The sequence below is a fragment of the Anastrepha ludens genome, chromosome 2, assembly GCF_028408465.1.
Source record: "Anastrepha ludens isolate Willacy chromosome 2, idAnaLude1.1, whole genome shotgun sequence".
Taxonomy (NCBI): Eukaryota; Metazoa; Arthropoda; class Insecta; order Diptera; family Tephritidae; genus Anastrepha; species Anastrepha ludens.
The window spans coordinates 93,842,043-93,860,654 of record NC_071498.1 but is presented as its reverse complement, the minus strand read 5'-3'; the positions used below and the strand labels follow the sequence as shown (position 1 = coordinate 93,860,654).

At 34.3% G+C, this 18,612-nt stretch overlaps 1 protein-coding gene across 11 annotated transcripts in view; it reads left to right on the top strand.

Annotated features, from left to right (window-relative positions):
• LOC128854777 (forkhead box protein O) overlaps positions 1-18,612 on the top strand; it is a 143,185-nt gene that overhangs the window by 23,757 nt on the left and 100,816 nt on the right. For all 11 annotated transcript variants that reach the window (XM_054089163.1, XM_054089160.1, XM_054089162.1 and 8 more), the window contains exons 3-4: positions 11,383-11,731; positions 13,269-13,483. In XM_054089163.1, coding sequence (XP_053945138.1) covers positions 11,518-11,731; positions 13,269-13,483 — 429 coding nt within the window. In that variant the 5' untranslated portion in view covers positions 11,383-11,517. The remainder of the gene's footprint in view (positions 1-11,382; positions 11,732-13,268; positions 13,484-18,612) is intronic.

Below are 18,612 nucleotides of genomic sequence, written 5' to 3'. Positions count from 1 at the left end.
AAGAGCCATTGATTTTCGCATATCTGCCCATAGAAACGATAAGCCAACAGAGCTTCATACAAATAAGTATTTACTTTTCATTCATACCACCCGGATCAATATGTTTCCAGAACAACCAACAGCTGACGCTCTAAGTCGACTGATTCGAGTTCTCTTATATTTGTAAGGTTGCCATATCTGTGATTAACATTCTTATCAAAATTTTTTCGCCATTGCTCGGCATTTGTAACTGTTACGCCGTCTTGAGTAAATCTACCCCTACACGTGTTTGTGATTTTTTACAGTTTTAAAGTGGCTTTGAATTTGTAACAACGGCTTTGTATTGAAATTTGCACTAAAATGGCTTACAGCCATGTAAAAATCACGCGTACACATAAATAATTTCTCCGTTAAATGTCTTATTAAATGATGATGTGTGTATGCATGTGTGTATGTAGACCACCTGTCTTAACGTTTATTTTGAAATAACAAATTGTGCCTAATAAATATTCGTATCCAAATTGGTTGCTAATGGAAAATTAGGAAAGTGATAAGTTGAAGTAGCAACTTACGCGCCCTTTACCACGAGTTTATTTAATCTGTGGAAAATTAATTACATTAGGTGCATATATACGGGCACCGAAGCTGAATGGGTTGGTGCATGATTACCATTCGGAAGTGCGCAGGTTCGAATCTCTAAATGATAGAAAAACAGCCGCCCCTCGGCAGGCAATAGCGAACCTCCGAGTGTATTTCTGCCATGGAAATGCTCTTCACAATAAATCATCTGTGGTTCGGAGTCCGTGCGAAAACATCAATACGCATGGTAGGAGGAGCTCGGCTAACGCCCAAAAAGAGTGTAAGCGACAATTACATATATGTTTATGTATATATAGATACATAGGTGCTGGGTTTTAATATTTGCTATCAAATTGCTTATCTAACGCGCCAAAGACATGCTAACGGCAATATCTTTTTTGTTGGTTTTATTTATTGCTTGTCTAGCAAGTAAAATTTGTGGTTTCCCTCGGTGCTGTGTGACGGAGTATGATTTCTGGTGGGTAAAGGTATGACTTTCTGAAAGAAATTCCAAAAACGTGAAATTTTATTGCAGTTGACTGTAAGTTAATCCCAATCCAGTTAGTACCTATATTACTTTCTCTTTCAAATTTAGTTATTTACTTTTCTTTATATACATATATATATATTTGAGTACCACAACCAATTACATGTTTTACTTTATAAGTAATTTTGTTACCGCAATGATCACGTGTTGCCCTACATTGCCACAAGGTACACGTGCCCGTCATTTTTTGGCAAAGAACCAGAAAAACCTTCATTTGCCGATCGCATTTCTAATTATAAATTTAAATTTTGCCAAATTTCGAATTAGAATGAAACACAAATTAAATGAAATATATTCGCCTACCGAAAAAATGCATTATTTTATTTGGTTTGAATTGCACAGTTCATTAGCTTTGAAGCGTTTTGCAAACTAAGTATCTGAATATACAGCCCGTAACGGTATGTAAAAATAATTGCAATTTTTGCTGAAATACTTTTGCACATGCCATGGTTTTGACATTGTTTTCAGCTAATACCTATGTATGTATGTATTATAATAAATATTAGCTCATAGGTGTTAGGTGTTTGGCCTAGTTTCTTCTCTAATTTGTTGGCACGAATTGGGAATGGGGAGTAGTTTTATGCGGATTCTGAATTAAGGTTTTTTGAAATGATATTTTTATGATGTGATTTTCATGGCGGAAATATTATATACTCGTAGGCTTGCATTGCCTGCCCGACTGCCGACTGCTACTAGAAATATTTCTGTCATTTAATGTTTCAAGTCCCGAGTGGATTCCCCAGCGGATACCAATCGAATGTTAGTTGCACACACTAAGCGATTTGGCTGTTGTGGAATCGGGATGGAATTAAATTTCTTGTTTTCAAATCGCTTTATGCAGTCCCGCAAAAATAAGGATGCAAAATATGATTTGCCTCCTTGTAGTTCAAGATGTACCCCGACGCCATTAATTAAAAAAGAAAAAGTGAAATTCAACTATTTTTATCAACCATTATAAAGATAGCATTTAATGGCCATGCCACTCCAAAAAAAAAAAAATACATGTACTTATAAGTGCATATCTTGAATGAAGATGTGGAAACTCGTTTCTCTAAATTTCTCGATGGAGAGTTTTGACTTTAAGCTTCTGGCCAAAGCTAATTTCCATTGTCAAAGAGTCAAAAACCCTTCAACTTTCTATCCTAGTGATTTATCCTTGAATGCCTGTTCGAGACTAATTATTAAAGGGAATCTTGCAAGTTATTCGTAGATGCAGTTAATTTGTCAGTACAAGAATATAAAGAGAAGTGCATCTGAGAAGATATTGTGACTTAGTAGTGGCACAAGTTTTCGCTGATCCTGTAATCTAAGGCTTGTCCAATTACTGCAGTTTACTCATGGCTGGTATGGCGGCTTATTCTAATGCTTTCGGCATCTGCTAGGTAAGTTAAGTAACAACTGGGCGGTTGTAAAGCCACTCTATAAACTTGGAGTATACCAACAAGTCTTGAATAGGCTCACACGGTCCGTGTCGTTTTACTTGTTTAGGAATTTAATGAAGATGGGAATTACAACCACATATGAAAGTCTTATAACAAGCGTAGTGTTCAGTTATTTGATCTCATTGGATTGTTGAGGCGTTCCGAAGCTGCTTGAAATGTCAAAATTAAAAAAAAAAAAATCAGCTATTCTCCCGAACGTTTACGCCACGCGAAAAAAACCACCTTTTTTGTTGTCCAATAAAAACTTCATATGAATGTGGAACTATTTTACACATACTCAGATTTTAATTTTATTCTCACTTTGATTTTTAAAGGACTTCAAAATTTAAAACTACTAAATTTTCGAAAATAGTTTTAAATTCTTATGCTCGCTCTATGAAATTGAAGTGTACGATATATGAAGCGAAACTAAAATTTGTGTTATCTTTTTGCCAAGACAAATATATATTTTTTATAGTATCCATTGCGATTACTTTATTTTATAGGAAAAAAAACTCAACTACTTTTTACGTCTCAATAAAGTAAAAAAGAATAACGAAGTTGGAAAGTAAAAAACAATTTTTCTTAATAGCTGGGTATATCCTCTTACGTTTAACACCCATTTTAATACCTTAGAAGTAGTATAGGTATTTAAAACTATATTATTTTTCGAAAATTTAGTGCTATACGTATAAGGTTGTCAAAAAAGTCTTGCGGTATTTCCGCAAGCTTGTCTTTGCAAGCGCGTAGTTCTAATTGTATTCGTCGCATCGGTTCACGCTAATTTAATCTTCTGAGTACTCAGAAACTCTCTTGTGTGAGCCGATATGTGAGAGCTCATACTGTCTTGATTGTTTGAAGTTTCTCAGCAGTTGGAGGAGCTGCAATGTGACCAGATTTTCTGGAAAATAGGTGACCATTTGCTTTGACGTGCTTGTTTGAGGCCAGATGAATTCTTCAACTCACTGAAAAAAAAACAAATAAAGTTCGTAAGTGAAAATGTTATTTGCAAGTTTATGTAAAAAATACCAAACGCATCACATTACAAAGCTGACCCTGCACCATTTGATATGGAATCGCTCTCTACATATATAAATTTCAGTCAATCGGCATGTTGGAGAACTGAAGAATATTTGAAGAAGTCGTTTGGACGAGTATAAAAAATCCATGGGCATTATTTCAATCAGAATTATACACGGGGTTAGAACGCTGAGATAATAGTGCTGGTCAGTATGAATTTGTCGTGGGAAATGGTAATTTTTCTCCCGGTCCTCAAGCCAGCTTTTTTTAGTATGAACAATGGTTTTATTAAAAAAAAAATTAAAACAAAACGAAGCAACAAAGAAAAAAAAATGTCACCACTTTGCAAAATGTTTCACTGCATTTATTTTGTCCGCTACTGTAGGTATGTACGCGCACACTTACGCATTTACCAATTAAATGCAGCACTAAAATAATTACTTATCTTGTCACTTATTCAAGGTTGACATGAAAATGGAATAACAATTCGCATTCGAAGAAATCCCGATTAGCATAATTGTTCGCGCATATATACGCTCAAATACCTAATATATGTATATACATACTAAGCCATTCGCTAAACTAAACAAATTTGTTGTTGATGTTAGCCTGCGTCACTTATTTGGGTGCAGAAACTAAAAAAATAAGAAAATAAAGATATTAACATTTTTTTGCAAAAAAATCACAGACACATGCATATCTCCTACATACATATTTTAACCGGTTTGTTTATAGTTGGAAGAAGAAAAAAAAGAAAACAGCGCATAAATCGCAAATTGTTTACAAACATCGGAAGTTCCCGCCACCACGGATGACCATGGCAATCGCTGACAGGCGTCGAAGCGGTGGGGCAGATTAAGTGCTCCGATTTTATTTAATTTTTCTCCGGGTGTTTACATTGATATTTTGCTAGCTTCGCTTGCACGATTTTTTTCTTTTTGACCACTTTGGAATTTTATGAAAACGTGTTTATTTGTTACTCATGTTGTTACATGACAGCAGGTATGTTTATGTCTTTAAAGGTTAGCGACAAATCGAAAGGCGTGCTTGAGAATTTTCTGCGAATTAAACAAATATTTGTTTAGAATTGCTTTCAGTTTCGTGGGGTGATACGGGCTACATATGTACATATGCATGTAGGTATGCGTTCACGTTTAAAATGTTCTGTGCAAATTTAATCTTCACAATCTTCTAACTTAATAACAGACCGTATGACAGTTATCAGAGTGCCGTACGGTCTGTCTTTCATGTCTGATAATTTTTGAAGTGGTGTCGGTTATATGTATATTTTTCAAATGAAACGATATTTTTTATACCCGTCTACTTGTGCCGAAGGGTATTATAATTATCTTCACACAATGGTTATATATAACCTCATAAAATAATCGAGATACATGCACATATGTATGTATATACAGGGTATCACAAAATTAATCACCCCATCGGAAGATTTATAATTTTTGCAAATGGCGTCGTACGTCATTCATATTTGACATATGTGAACTAGGCAACTGAAGTATATAAACAGACAAGCAATGGAGGGCATGCAGGTCAAAATAAATACTTTCATTTAGTAAAAAAGTTATTCAAAAACTAAATTGGTTGATTAGTTTTGTGCCACGTTGTATATTTTAAAATGATCAGAACGCTGAGAGTAGTCAATTTAGCCGTCCGCCCGTCCACGATAATTGGAGCAAAAATTATCTACCAGCCAAAATTAAATTTTTACAAAAATGTGCATGGATGTGGAAAGTTTGGTGCGTACCGAATCTAAAGAGTGATTTTTTAAGAGCTATAGCAAAATTTTTCAAAAAAACACACATAAATTCAGAAAAATGCATGAAATTTTTATTTAAATCGATAGTACAGTCCATATAAGTTAATGTTTGAAGATTATTTTATGCAAATGGTCCATCCGCTTAGTCCAATTTTCACGTACTCACATACAAATGCTTTAATGTTGTCTTCCAATGCGTTAATTGAAGCAGGCTTGTCTGAATAGCCATGAGCTTCTGGGTGGCCAATTGACAGATCCCGAACGTGAAATAAAATGTTCACCGAACTCGCCTCTCAACAAGTCCATTGTTACGCGTGCTGTGTGGCATGTGGCACCGTCTTGCTGAAACCACATGTCATGCAAGTCAAGCTCTTGCATTTTGGGTAAAAAAAAGTTGGATATAATTTCACGGTAGCGCTCACCATTCACAGTTACGTTACGAGCATCAATCGCAGCACCTTTGAAGAAGTACGGACCAATGATACCTCCAGCCCATAAACCGCACCGAACTGTGACCTTTTCTGGATACATTGGTAGTTCTTGCAATTCTTCTGGCTGATCTTCACTCCAAAATCGACAATTCTGCTTATTTACGTACCCATTGATCCAAAAATGAGCTTCCTTGCTGAACACAATTTTTCGATAAAAAAGTGGATCTTAAACTTTCTTAACAGAACACGCATTTTTATAATAAAATTCAATGATTTGCAAGCGTTGTTCGTTTGTAAGAAGATTCATGGTTAAATTACAGACCAAACTGAAGATGTTTGACAGTGAAACAAAACACGAAACGTGCGTCAACTGTTTAAACCAACTGTTTAAAAAGATAATAGCTAAAAAATCACCCATTATTTGAAGATCAGTAAGCAGTTCAACACCCTAAAAGTTGTTGGGATTTAGAGAAAAAGCTTTTAGTTTTCTTATAGCTAAATCACAGTTAAACAGTTAACACTTCGGTATTGATATTTTCCAAATCTTCATCATTAATGAATATTTCATTATCTAAATTAAGATATGGTAGTCTTCCATGTCAAATTGAATTTCGCTCTGAACTCGATTAATAATGTTGGAAAACTGAGCAAGGGCTGATAGCGGAAGCTCATCTTCTGCGCCCCAACCGTTATCGTTATTGGGCATATCTGTTTTCACAAACCCAGTTTTAATGAAAAAATTATGTATTTTGCTCCCAGTTGCTCCCACGCTTTTTGCATGAAATAAACAATATCTACTATATAGATTTTGACAACTCCATAGCAGAATTTGTTTATTCCATCCGAAACAAAATATGTTTTAAAAATAACGATTTATACATGAACTTAAACAAATTTGACAAAATGCTGTTGTGTTTGATGGCAGAAAAATAATTTTAACATTTTTCAATTTTAGGTCGCGAGGATGGGAAACCGTATTATTTAGAAATAGAACGATGCCTTTATTTCGTGCCTGCAAAAAAACCATTCGTAGCATATTTTATCAATATTAAGAGCTGAAGTTCTTCGTATTTACGGAATTCCCCTCTATACCTACAGGTGTTATTCCATAAGCAACAACTGTACGAATATGGTAGAGAGTAAACGTAAAAACAATATTGTAGGCTGTCCGGCTGTGGGGAATTAAAATAGCTTTTGGAATGGAAAACAAATGTCCGACTCCTGTTACGAGAGGATTGTCCGCTCAAGAGGGAAAAGTTCTCAAAATCTCTTAAACATTTTTTAGTACTGAAAAAAACTGTCCGTTTATGGAAGGGGCCACTTAAGAGAGGTATCCGTTAGGAGAGTTATAGTTCCATCGTAGATATCTTAAGGTGTCTCGTGGGTCTAGAGCTCGAAAATTTTGGCCATTTTATGGAATTTTTTTTACAATAAAAAAATGAAACTTTTTATTTAAATTTTTAGGCTTTTTATCTAACATCTTTTACATAAAAATTTTTTTTTTTTTAATTTTAACAATTTTATAAATGGCGCTGAAGTTGACGCTTCCGAAAAATTGGACCTGGACGGTGTTGTCCATTTTGGCTCTTCTATTTATCTGAAACACAAAAACCATAAAAATTATTAATAAGTATAACTGTATGACAATCCCGTACTAGAATAATGAAAAAAAATTGACAAAATGGTGCGGTTTTGAATTTGCAACTCTAAAAAGCGGTTTTTTCAGTTTTTTAATAAAAAATACGAAATAATTTAAAAAATAATATGATTATATCACGGGCGATAGACATTGTTGTTGTGAACAACATATTAAAATTTCAGACGATTCGGTTGATTTTTTGAAATTTCTAGACCACCGGGTCCCCTCATTCATATTCTCATATATTTATGGAGATAATGTGCAACACCTTAACAGAAAAAATGCGAACTTTGAGTCACTTCACCCTTGCACTTTATTATAATGGAATTTAATGGGCTATACAACTGCGTACCCAATTTTTGTTTTAATCCTGTTTACAAAATTTGAAATTTTGATGAAAATTTGTAAAACTTTTATAGGTTTTGAGAAAGTGTGAAACTTTGATTTAAATGATATTTGTTGCAGAATGAACTATATTTTTATAATAAATTAATGAAACATTAAAAGTCGGAAGAAAAATAGTCAAAACTGGCCAAAATACTAGGTGGTTTATTTGAAATTTTTGGAATAAATTTAAGAAGGGTGAGAAGAGTAAATCAAAGTGTCCACGACCAAATCAGCTTCATTTTTTCTAATTCCTTTATTATTCACTCACATGTTGGTTGAAGAAAATTCGGATTAGGGCAAAATTTCTAGATATTTAATTTAATGGTGAAGTAAGCTGTCCAGTTCCAATGAATGGTTTACTGAAATGACAAGATTTGCTTAAGGTTTCCCAAGAAAAAAAATATTTTTTTAGCAAAACAAAGTTCTGACATCATTAAATTATCATGTATTGTATTATATTTGTTATTACTTAGTTTTTCGATTTTATACTACAGAACTAACAGATTAATAAAATGAATTTACATATTTCAAATAAATATTTTTTGTAGAAAATGCGACAACAAATATATAAAAAAGAAAACAAAGCTGATATTTGAAATGCAAAGGAGATAATTTTTAATCAAATCTAGAAACATCGGTGAATACGGGTTACAAAACAAAAAAAAAAAAAAACATTCATCCTAGCATTTAGACAACAAAAGGGGTAGCGAATTCGGTATTTTTCACCCTAGTAACAAGTGAATGTTTCATTTCTGTTTGAAGTACTCAATGGTGAAGTGCTAACGATAATGAGTAATTGAGATAAGCGCTCGTAATTTTGACCTCAAATTATCATTTTTCATATTTGTCATTGAACACCAGACAAAGAGACGTCGTTGTTCGAAGGTAGTTCCTTGAAAGAAATCATGGAATTTCACTGGCATTGGAAAGTAAGAGAAAGTACGTTAAAATATTTGGAAGTTTGTTGAACTCTGGTTATTCGTACAAATATTTATTCATAAGAAAATAAATTGACGAAATTTTGCTTTTCTCTGTTTGCATAGGCGTTTGCTGTCATAAGTTTTTCAAAAAATATGTGTATGTGTATGTATTCAATCGCCATACGTTTCTTAATCAATACTATTTTTTACTTTTCTATTGATTACAATCATTAGGGTAATTCACGATTTATTGTATTTGGTTCTGTGTATTGGAGATATTCTAAATTTTTTTTAACATACTATATGCAATTTCAAGCACAAGGTGACACAAAATGAGTCATCTGATTTTAGTTTTGAATTAACTTTTTTACAAAATAAAAAAATAAAATATTTTGTCTAATGGAAATACTTATTTTCATCTCTTTTCTGTGTGTATACTGCAGCTGTCTGGTTCATAAGAGCCAAATATGACTGATGTACGAGGCCATTTGCAAAAATTATAAATCTTCCGATATGGTGATTAATTTTGCGCCACTTTGTACAATACTTTAAAAAATTTACTACAGCAAAAATCCATCGAAATCCAACATTGCAGGGCCACATTTATTTTGTAGTGATGGCAGCTCTTTTTGCGCATCAATAAAAGTTTCTCTCAATTTTTTGGATTTATTATATTCAGTATTTGACTGAAAGTACAACAATAGTGCATTGCACTTACCTGCATACACGCACACCATACATAAATAAAATAAGAGCGTAATGAGTGTGTTTGTGATTTTCATTTTAGTATACATTTTTCAGTTTCTCACGCACTTTGAAAGATTTATGGGTGAATTTTGCTATTTTTAGAATTCTTGCGTGCCCACTTTGAACTTGGAAAGGGCGAACTAGGAAAGGCACAAAAAAAATTTTTCAGTTAGATGTCAAGCCACAAAGAATATGTCTTTTATATATTTCAAGAGGTAAGACTAGGTAATTGCAAAATAGTTATGATTTGGAAATAGTTTTAAATTTTCTTCAAAAAAAACTAATAGGGTTACCAAAATGTCTTTTAAAGCCCAAACTTTTTAGAATGTGTGCGTCTTAAACGCACACCACATATAGAAGGAGAAGCTCAGCCAAACACCCAAAAACGGTGTAAGCCCCAATTATATATATACGAGTTTAACTCAATTTTGCTGGACTAGTATAATATGCTATGTTTAGAGAAGGCCGAACCGAATTGAACTGAACCGAAGTTCGATCAATTTCGGCCGATAACGAATTGAACATTTTCCATGGCCCAAAAATGCAAGGAAAAATATATATTAAATATAATATTTTTGAGCTAATGTTTTGTGTAGAAATTGTGGCATTGTATATATGTATTCAAAAATGTCAGAATTCCTTGCCTGCAGATATTTATCAATAAGTTTTTCAATCAAAAATTATTTCTTTAATACGAGTATTATGACCTAATTAAATCGGTATTCGTTTTCTTGATTGGCGCGATAACCCTTAAGCGATTTTGACCGAGTTCAACAAAGCGCGCCAGTCGTTCCTAACTTATTGTATGCTTGTAACGGGCCCCAGTTGGGCACACTAAGTGAGGCCAAGTCTCTCCCCATGTGATCTTTCCAATGCAGAAAAGACCTTGCTCTGCCACTGCTACCACCAGCTGGTACCACATGGAATATTTTCAAGGCTGGAGCATTTGTATCCATAAGGACGATATGACTTAACCAACGTAGCCGCTGGCTCTTTATTCGCTGAACTATGACTATGTGGCCGCAAAACTCATACAGCTCATCGTTGAGAGCCTTTTTGTTTGAACAACTGATACTTGCAAAAACAAAGCAAATGTTATTTTCCACTTTTGCCAATTTTTTATTTGAACTCAGAAGCCAATCCAGGAGTACTAATTTATGACAGTTTCATAAGTTCTATTACTGCAGAGCTCAGTTTTTTTTCTAAATGAAAATATTTATATGCTTCTGCAGTAAAATCTTAGATCTGCAGGTTATCAGTTCTGAAAACTCTCTTATATCATTTTCATTCAAAGCGAAGCCTTGGACTTCCGCATTGCCCAAGTGGTTGGTCAACATAATCTGTAAGCTTGTTTGTTGTAAATAAACCATATCGATAGTGGTTGTTTCAATATTTCAAAAATTTTAACATTTAAATTGCATGTATTAGTTGAATATTGTCGAAAAATTTTCCATGACATTACTTGGATGAGTTTAATTTAGTCAGAGGATTTGTTATTCGCTTAATTAAATATTTGTACGTACCTCTACTGGGCTGAGAAGTAATACTATACATAATAAATACAAACTTGTAAAATGGAAAAGTATATTATTATTGTAATTTTCCTACTTCTAAGCTATAAATACTGGGTAAATATTTGATAGAAATATTAACATGTATTGCTTGCTCGTGCGTAAATGTGCTAATATGGAGTATAGTAAGATTTGTTTCTAAGTGACTACTTGTTTCGTGGTTCTAATTGATTCCAGAGCGATAAGTATCATACTTTGTTTGTAATTCAGTCAAAAAGAGCAGTGCGCTTGGCCGAGCACTTACAAAATGTACAGTGATTATTATTATATTAACAGATATTAGATATATAACTAATATATATTTTCACATTTCTTTTCTTCAAGCAATTATCAATGTAAAAATCTATATTTATTATCATTTCAGAACTTCGTCGCTCTAAGTAGAACTTTTAAAATCACAAGTATTTTTACATACGCCAAAATTGCTCAAACAATTTTCTATCCGACTTGTTACATCAATTCCGCAAAACTGCACCTAATAAACGATCCGTTTACCATAATGGAGGGCTTCGTGCATGACTGGCCCACGCCCCCGCCCACAGATATTCCCCTGCATATGGATCTAGTCACCGAACTACAGGGCGATGGTGGTTTTGAGCCGCAAACTCGAGCCAGATCGAATACCTGGCCATGTCCGCGGCCAGAACAATTTGTGGAGCCGTCAGACGATTTGGACAGCACGAAAGCGAGTAACCAGCAGCTGGCGGGTGGAGGTAAGCAAAAGAGAACTGAACTGGAATTTGTATACTCAGTGTTTATGATTAATAGATTGAAGTAATTTCGCGATATTATTGACAAAATAATTCACACTCTTCGAAACAATGACTGAAGCCGGAGTTGTACGCTTATATTAGGTGTAATTTCTTTCCTAGATGTTTGATCGAGCTCCACTTTCAATTGGTACTTACAATTTAATGCCACCTCCGAACGGCAGAGGAGCTTTTTTATGAGGAGATTTTGATGAGAGAAACCCACTCCGAAGCGTGGTATTGTCCATCGATCGGCGACCGCTTTAAAAAAAACAACTTTTTCTGTCATTTAGTGTTTCATGGCCACAGAGGTTTTGAACCTGGGCCCTACCGAATGGCAGTCACGCACAATCCATTTCGGAAACATATTTTGGAACTTAAAAGTAGGTCTTTAATCTCCTCCTTCACATGAAATATAATCCAAATCGACCGAATAGACATGTATGTTGGCATAATTACGTATTTATAAATTAATACAAATTCCAAGCTTCAATATTTTCAATATCCGATATTAAAGTGCATTTACAATTCCTGTATTTTGGAATATTTTTTATAGAATCCCGAAGTCCATCACGAGATTTCTTTCAAATTTTATTTAAGTAAGAATTAAAAATGTTTTAAAATCCACACTAGGTAAAATTAAAAAAAAAAATTTAAATATTAGATTCTCAATTATTTCAAATCGCCTGCAATGCATACAAAAAGTTAATTTTTGTGTAAAAAGTTATTATTGTGACTCGGTTCAAAGCTCAATTTGTTTGTAGACAGAAAAATCTTACCAGTTTTAAACTCTATTTCCTAAACGGGCTTGACGTAGCGATATATCTATCTATAGACACGAAAGGGTGCTCCCAAAATGGCAAATGATTTTCACTTTTTCATGGTAGTAGTGCACTCAGAACCATTGCTTGCAAAGGAGCAACTGTTACCAGCAAAAACGTTTTCTATAATTTTCAGTTTCCCCATCAACAAAGTACGGCCACCTGAATGTAATTCACGTAGGCACAAATCCCTCAGGTACAAAATACTGATACACTTAATATATATACCATAAATAGTATGTGGCACACAGATAATTTTTAGCACTAAATTCAAAGGGAGTTCTAGATTTTTTTGCACTTAAAAAATAATAAACAGTTTTATAGTCTAGTCCTTATATGTGTGGCACTGATATCCCGGCACGATGAGATTAACGTCCCTAATAAGAGTTTACGTATTACAACAGACGTAATGTTTTGCTTCCGTTTCGTTGACAATTTTATAATGGCCTGCAGCATGCACTGGGTATAAAAATATACACAAAACTACAAATGGAAATATGAATAAATAAACGTACATATTATACATATATACATATGTATGTTCCTTTATGTACATATGTATGTAGGTATGTATGTACTATATCCACACAGGTACACAAGTGTATTTCCATGTAAACATATTTGTTGTCAAATATTTTCGAATTGCAAGAATTGTAATTAAAATTTTCGTTGCTTTTCAGATTCGCAGCAAGCTGTGCAAAATATTAACACAGCAAAAAAAAATTCGTCGCGTCGTAATGCGTGGGGAAATTTATCATATGCGGATCTGATAACGCACGCTATCGGTTCGGCGCCCGACAAACGGCTCACTTTGAGCCAAATCTACGAATGGATGGTGCAGAATGTGCCATATTTCAAGGATAAGGGCGATTCGAATAGCAGCGCTGGTTGGAAGGTAAGTAGAAAAGGCGGTTCAATCAAATCGTGGACTACATACAGATATTTAAATACTATTAATATATATGTTTTTATTTAAAAACTTTAAATATATGTATATACATATATATAAATATACTAAGTATATATATTGCCTTAAGTTCTGTTACAAGTTGGTCCGTTATGGATATGAAATTAATATATAAAACTTGTTTTATGAAGTTAGTTTTATTTAATCATGTAAATATTAAAAACAAAATTTTAAATTTTCATTTGAAATGATCACCATTCGCTTTTACATAAGCCTTCAACGATTAGGCCATTCAGCTATTGCAGCAAGCACGTTTTCCATGGATATTGACGTCGCTGCGTGAACTAAAGATTGTTTGAGACCCTCCAAATTTCTGTGAGGTCTGTGACAGGCTATGTTCTCTAGTTCTGACAACAAACTTTAATCCAATGGATTGAGGTCTGGTTCCAGACCGTCAATCTTCTGCGGTCACTGCTGGGTGGTTTTTGCCTTATAGGCTGGAGCGGAATCTTACTGGAAGATCCAACTCTCTCCATTGAAGAGACCACTGCTCATCTGCTTCGCCATGACTTCTAAGACATCCTCCTTCCCACTTTTTCCTCGGCCTTAACCACTTTTCTGCAGAAATGAAGAGACACTCACCCCAAACTATCACGGAGGCTGGAGGGGGCCATGCTGAACCCTTGGAACAACTTTTTTGCGTCTTTAGAAATTTCAGATTAGATTTTGTCGTTTTGCTTATTAAAAACTACTTCAACAGTGAACATTTTCTCATCTGTGAAGAGAATGTTTTTATATGGGAAATAGTATTTTTTATAAGAATATATATTAGGGTGGAAATGGTTAGAAAAAAAATGTTAAAAATTAAAATTTGGAATAGTGTAAAATTTAACAGTTTTGACTTTTTTTTGCAAGTTTTAGTTTGATTTACTTGTGAAAAAAATCACATATAGTCACTTTTCTATTATGATCTTAAAAAATGCTATATAATTTGCTTTGCACTGTCATGGGGTTCTTCAAATAAAAGATATATATCAAAAATTAGAATGTGAACCACACCTAAACGTCAACGACACCGTTGGGGGTTATTTGAAAGAAAAGGTGTACGTCGATAAGCCAGCAACAATTCAAGAGCTAAAGGATGAGAGAATTCGGCACATTAACGGCATAGAGCCCCAATTATGCATATACATACGTATATCAATTAACACAAAAAATATGTATGTATGTATGTATGCACATGAAATCCGATGGCCACTGAAAGGCGTTTCTATAAACAAATAACTATATGTTTCAGTATTCAAAAATTGTCCTAAAAGCAGAGTGTCGGTCACTAAATTATAAACAACAGCTATGTAGATAACAGAGGCCAAACAAAATTCGTCTGTAAACAACTAAGTTAACAGAAAATTGGCGGGAAAGATAGTGTGAATATGTGAAAAAATTAATTCAAAACAATAAAATTAATTGATTACACCAGTGACTTTTTATGACTTGTCAGCGAGCATTCGCTGCAGAGTGCAGAAAAAAAAGTTTGTTAAGCGTGACTGGTAAACACGAGTAAAATCTCCTTGAATGTTTCGATACGAATGCAATACTTATTTATTGGTTGTATACCTTGTTTGTGTCTTTCAATATTGAATTGTATGTCTACAACGCTTTGAAAATAAATCGACATTGCAAACTCAAACTCTCAGCTATAAATCTGAGGTATAAAAAACAGCTCAACAGCTCACAAACGTTGTTTCATGTAATTATTTAGGACTATATATGCCACCACTGCCTTGCCCGCTATTCGCTCTTATCCTAGGATAACTGGAGCCTAGCATTCGTTCTAGATTTGAAAAAGTATTTCGACCTGTATAATCTATGATATATTTCAGTACGATTTAAATTGAGTGGAGCAATTTTCCCAGAAACCCAGGTAAACTTTGCGAGGTATGCGCACAATAGCTCTTCTAATTTTCACCGCATTCGGATGAACATTTTGGAAGGGTGTGAACTATAAACAAACAAGCTTTCACCCAACATATAATGTAAGATAAGATATTGGGTATGGGAATAAGTTTCCATTCTTTCTTAGCCAAAGTTACGAATTATTTAAACAATTAAATGATTAAATGATGTTATGTGAAGTATGAGCCATTGGAAGCTACAACTTTACTCTACCATTCAGGCAGCATACGGATTCGTCTGACGAAAAATTCGTGTTTTTTGACTGGATCCATTCATTGAGCCCGTTTGCGATGCTCTCGTAAGAAGAGAGCCGCTCTCCAATAATGGCTGACTGCATTGATCGGAACTGATGGTAATCCGAAGGTGCAATGTATGGGAAATACGGCGGGTGGGGCAAGACTTACATTTATAAATGATTGTTGTATCTACATATATACACAAAAAACCCCATAGGAGGAGTAGATTTTTATGGCGTTGTGCAGTGGAGTGACTCCGAACAAAATTAGCTGAACAAAATTATTTTATCTGTTTAAACTACGGGAAGAATTAAAATGAGTAAACTATTTTTAGGCAATGGGAGTCTATTGCGCACCACTGTGCGGTAGAGTATTAGAAGTGGGATTTTTTATTCCGCTACTTAATCCAGTGTATCTTCCAAACTAATAATCACAATATAATTTTATAGACACGTTTCGGAAAGCTCAGTATCTGCAGTAAGTCGGCTTTTACAATATTTACTTGTGCATATATTTGCAATTTATTTTTCTCAAGTACGCAACTGAGCTAATTGTGGAGCTAAAAGAATAATTTTGACATAATATGTTAAATGTTCAGACACATGACAAAAAAAATTTTCTTTCGAACAACTTTTGGAAGGAGGTTGCTGAACGCCTCAAGAATTGGGATGAAGACCAAATTGGCTTCTGAGAAACTGTTTCTACTCCACTAGGAGCCGTTGCAGCTATTGAAACAACTAAATATAGTGCAGTTATCATTTTGGTTTTCACCTCCACTACCGAATACACAAATCCTTGGTTCTGAAACTGTTGCATCATTTCTAATAGTTTATGGCTGTTTTTCCGACAGCCACCCAACTCATTTATCTTTTCGCTACATATATCTATAATAGCCTCTTCGCCTCTTCGTTGAAAAATAAAGTAAAATTCATGTTTAACTTAGTTTATTTCTCCATCACCGGTATTCATAGCAAATAATAAATTAAAAAGCGGAAAAGAAGAAATAGAAAGAGATCTGCCAAAATGAATTACGAGTGCGTATAGAAGCAGAATAAATGGCGAATTACTTAGAAAGCGAATTATGTGCAGTGAGAACACAGCATAATGCTCAATCTGTATCTGTTTCACAGCTATACAAAAAAAAAAAAAATATTACGGCATAAACGTAATTTAAGCGATAATCCAGAATAGTAAATTTTTATTCGCGTAATATTATTAATAAAATCAAAATGACCAAATTAAGGTAATTTAAACAAAAAAACAATTCGAGACAGAACTATGATCTATTTCGGTTGAGTTAACTGCTCCATAATATTGCTGTATCCGCAGGCGTAGTAAAGGAGTGCGAGCCAAAATATCGAACTCTTAGACACCCAAGAGCAGGACAGCTGAGAGTGCTGAGATGATTCCTCCTCCAAACAGCTCCAGCAAAAAAGAACTCGAAGTAATACCGAGTCTCACTTCGTGCACATCTAGCGAACAATGGCCGTTAAGGGCTCCAAAGTTCGAGAGGTGCGGTTAGCCTTAGAAGTTCACTCCGATCCAATCGCGACCATGCAGGTTGGTAGGCGCTCGCTGAGTTCACGCAAAGCTTATATAATATTTTCAGGAGCAGAAAAATGTTATTTTCACCTTTCAAATCCTCTCATTTGGCGGAGAAACTTCTTTACTCCTTATACCTACCTTGACTATTGGAATAAATGTTTACTTCTCTGACAGTTATAATACAAATGAGCAGCCAAGTCGCTGCTTCTCAAATTGCGGCTACCTCTGCTTAGAACAAATTTCAATGGCCTGAGATTGGCTTTGATGGAGTAGTAAAATTAAATTACAATCATTTTTTTTTTAATATGATATTTCTTAATATTAAATTTAATTAAGCATCACAATCTCAAAATACTTTTACTTGTGAAAGATCAAGTTATTGAGACTATAAAATTTTTAATACTCAATCGCTTATATTTGTCAACCCATTCATATGTGACTTGTACTTGTAAGTTCAGCTAAAATATTACGGAAATTTACAAAATTTCACATAAAAGACTCCCCCCCTACAACTGGTAACAAAGCAAACACTTCACAATTCTCAACTTCACATCGGTCGATGTGCAATTACAGCAAAATATTCACTCACATTATACCCATACATATGCGCTCAAGAGTTAAGTAAAACAAAAATCATTAAAGCTGATAAGCTTTTTCGTCATTCACCCCTCCAGTAGTGCAGCAGTCTGTAGCCGGAAGGTAAGCACACTGTTTTACCTGTTGCATGTGACTAGCAGCTGTTGCTTGAACAAACAAACCAAATTACTGCTGAATGCCGGTTGCTTGTTTGCGATCGTCAACGCTTCAATCTACAACTGTTGCTATTTGTGTTTTTTGCTGCTCTTTTGTTTTTGCTACATTTTTCATGTTTTTTTTTTGTCTTTTTGCTTTTGTTTTTTTTTTTTTGTATACAATGCATTTTATCTTCCACTCGAGAGCACAAATGTGGTAACAAAGTAATGCTAAGTATGATGAGGTTTGTTTGCGCTTTTTGCATTTTTTTGCTATTCGCATTCATGCATGGATTTTTTAAGGTTTGTTTTGGTTTGTTGATTTGTTGTAATACATACATACATAATTTGAGTTTTAGTTGTGTTACATTTAGTTTATACTTACTTAAGTTTTGTTGTTCGTTTTCGTGCACAATATCATTACAGTTGTTATGGCCATTATTTGTTTGGTTTTGTGGGTTTGTACGTTGTTCGAGTCAAGTTCAGGGCCATTGTTGTTTAGTTAGTGGCTTAATTTTGTGTTTGTTTGCTGTTGTTGTTCTTTTATTAAGTATGATAGTTATTATTAGTTCAGTAAGTCAATTAGTCTGTCAATGAATTAGCCAGCCAATCAGTTCACTCAGACGTTTGGTAAATCGACATTTTCTAT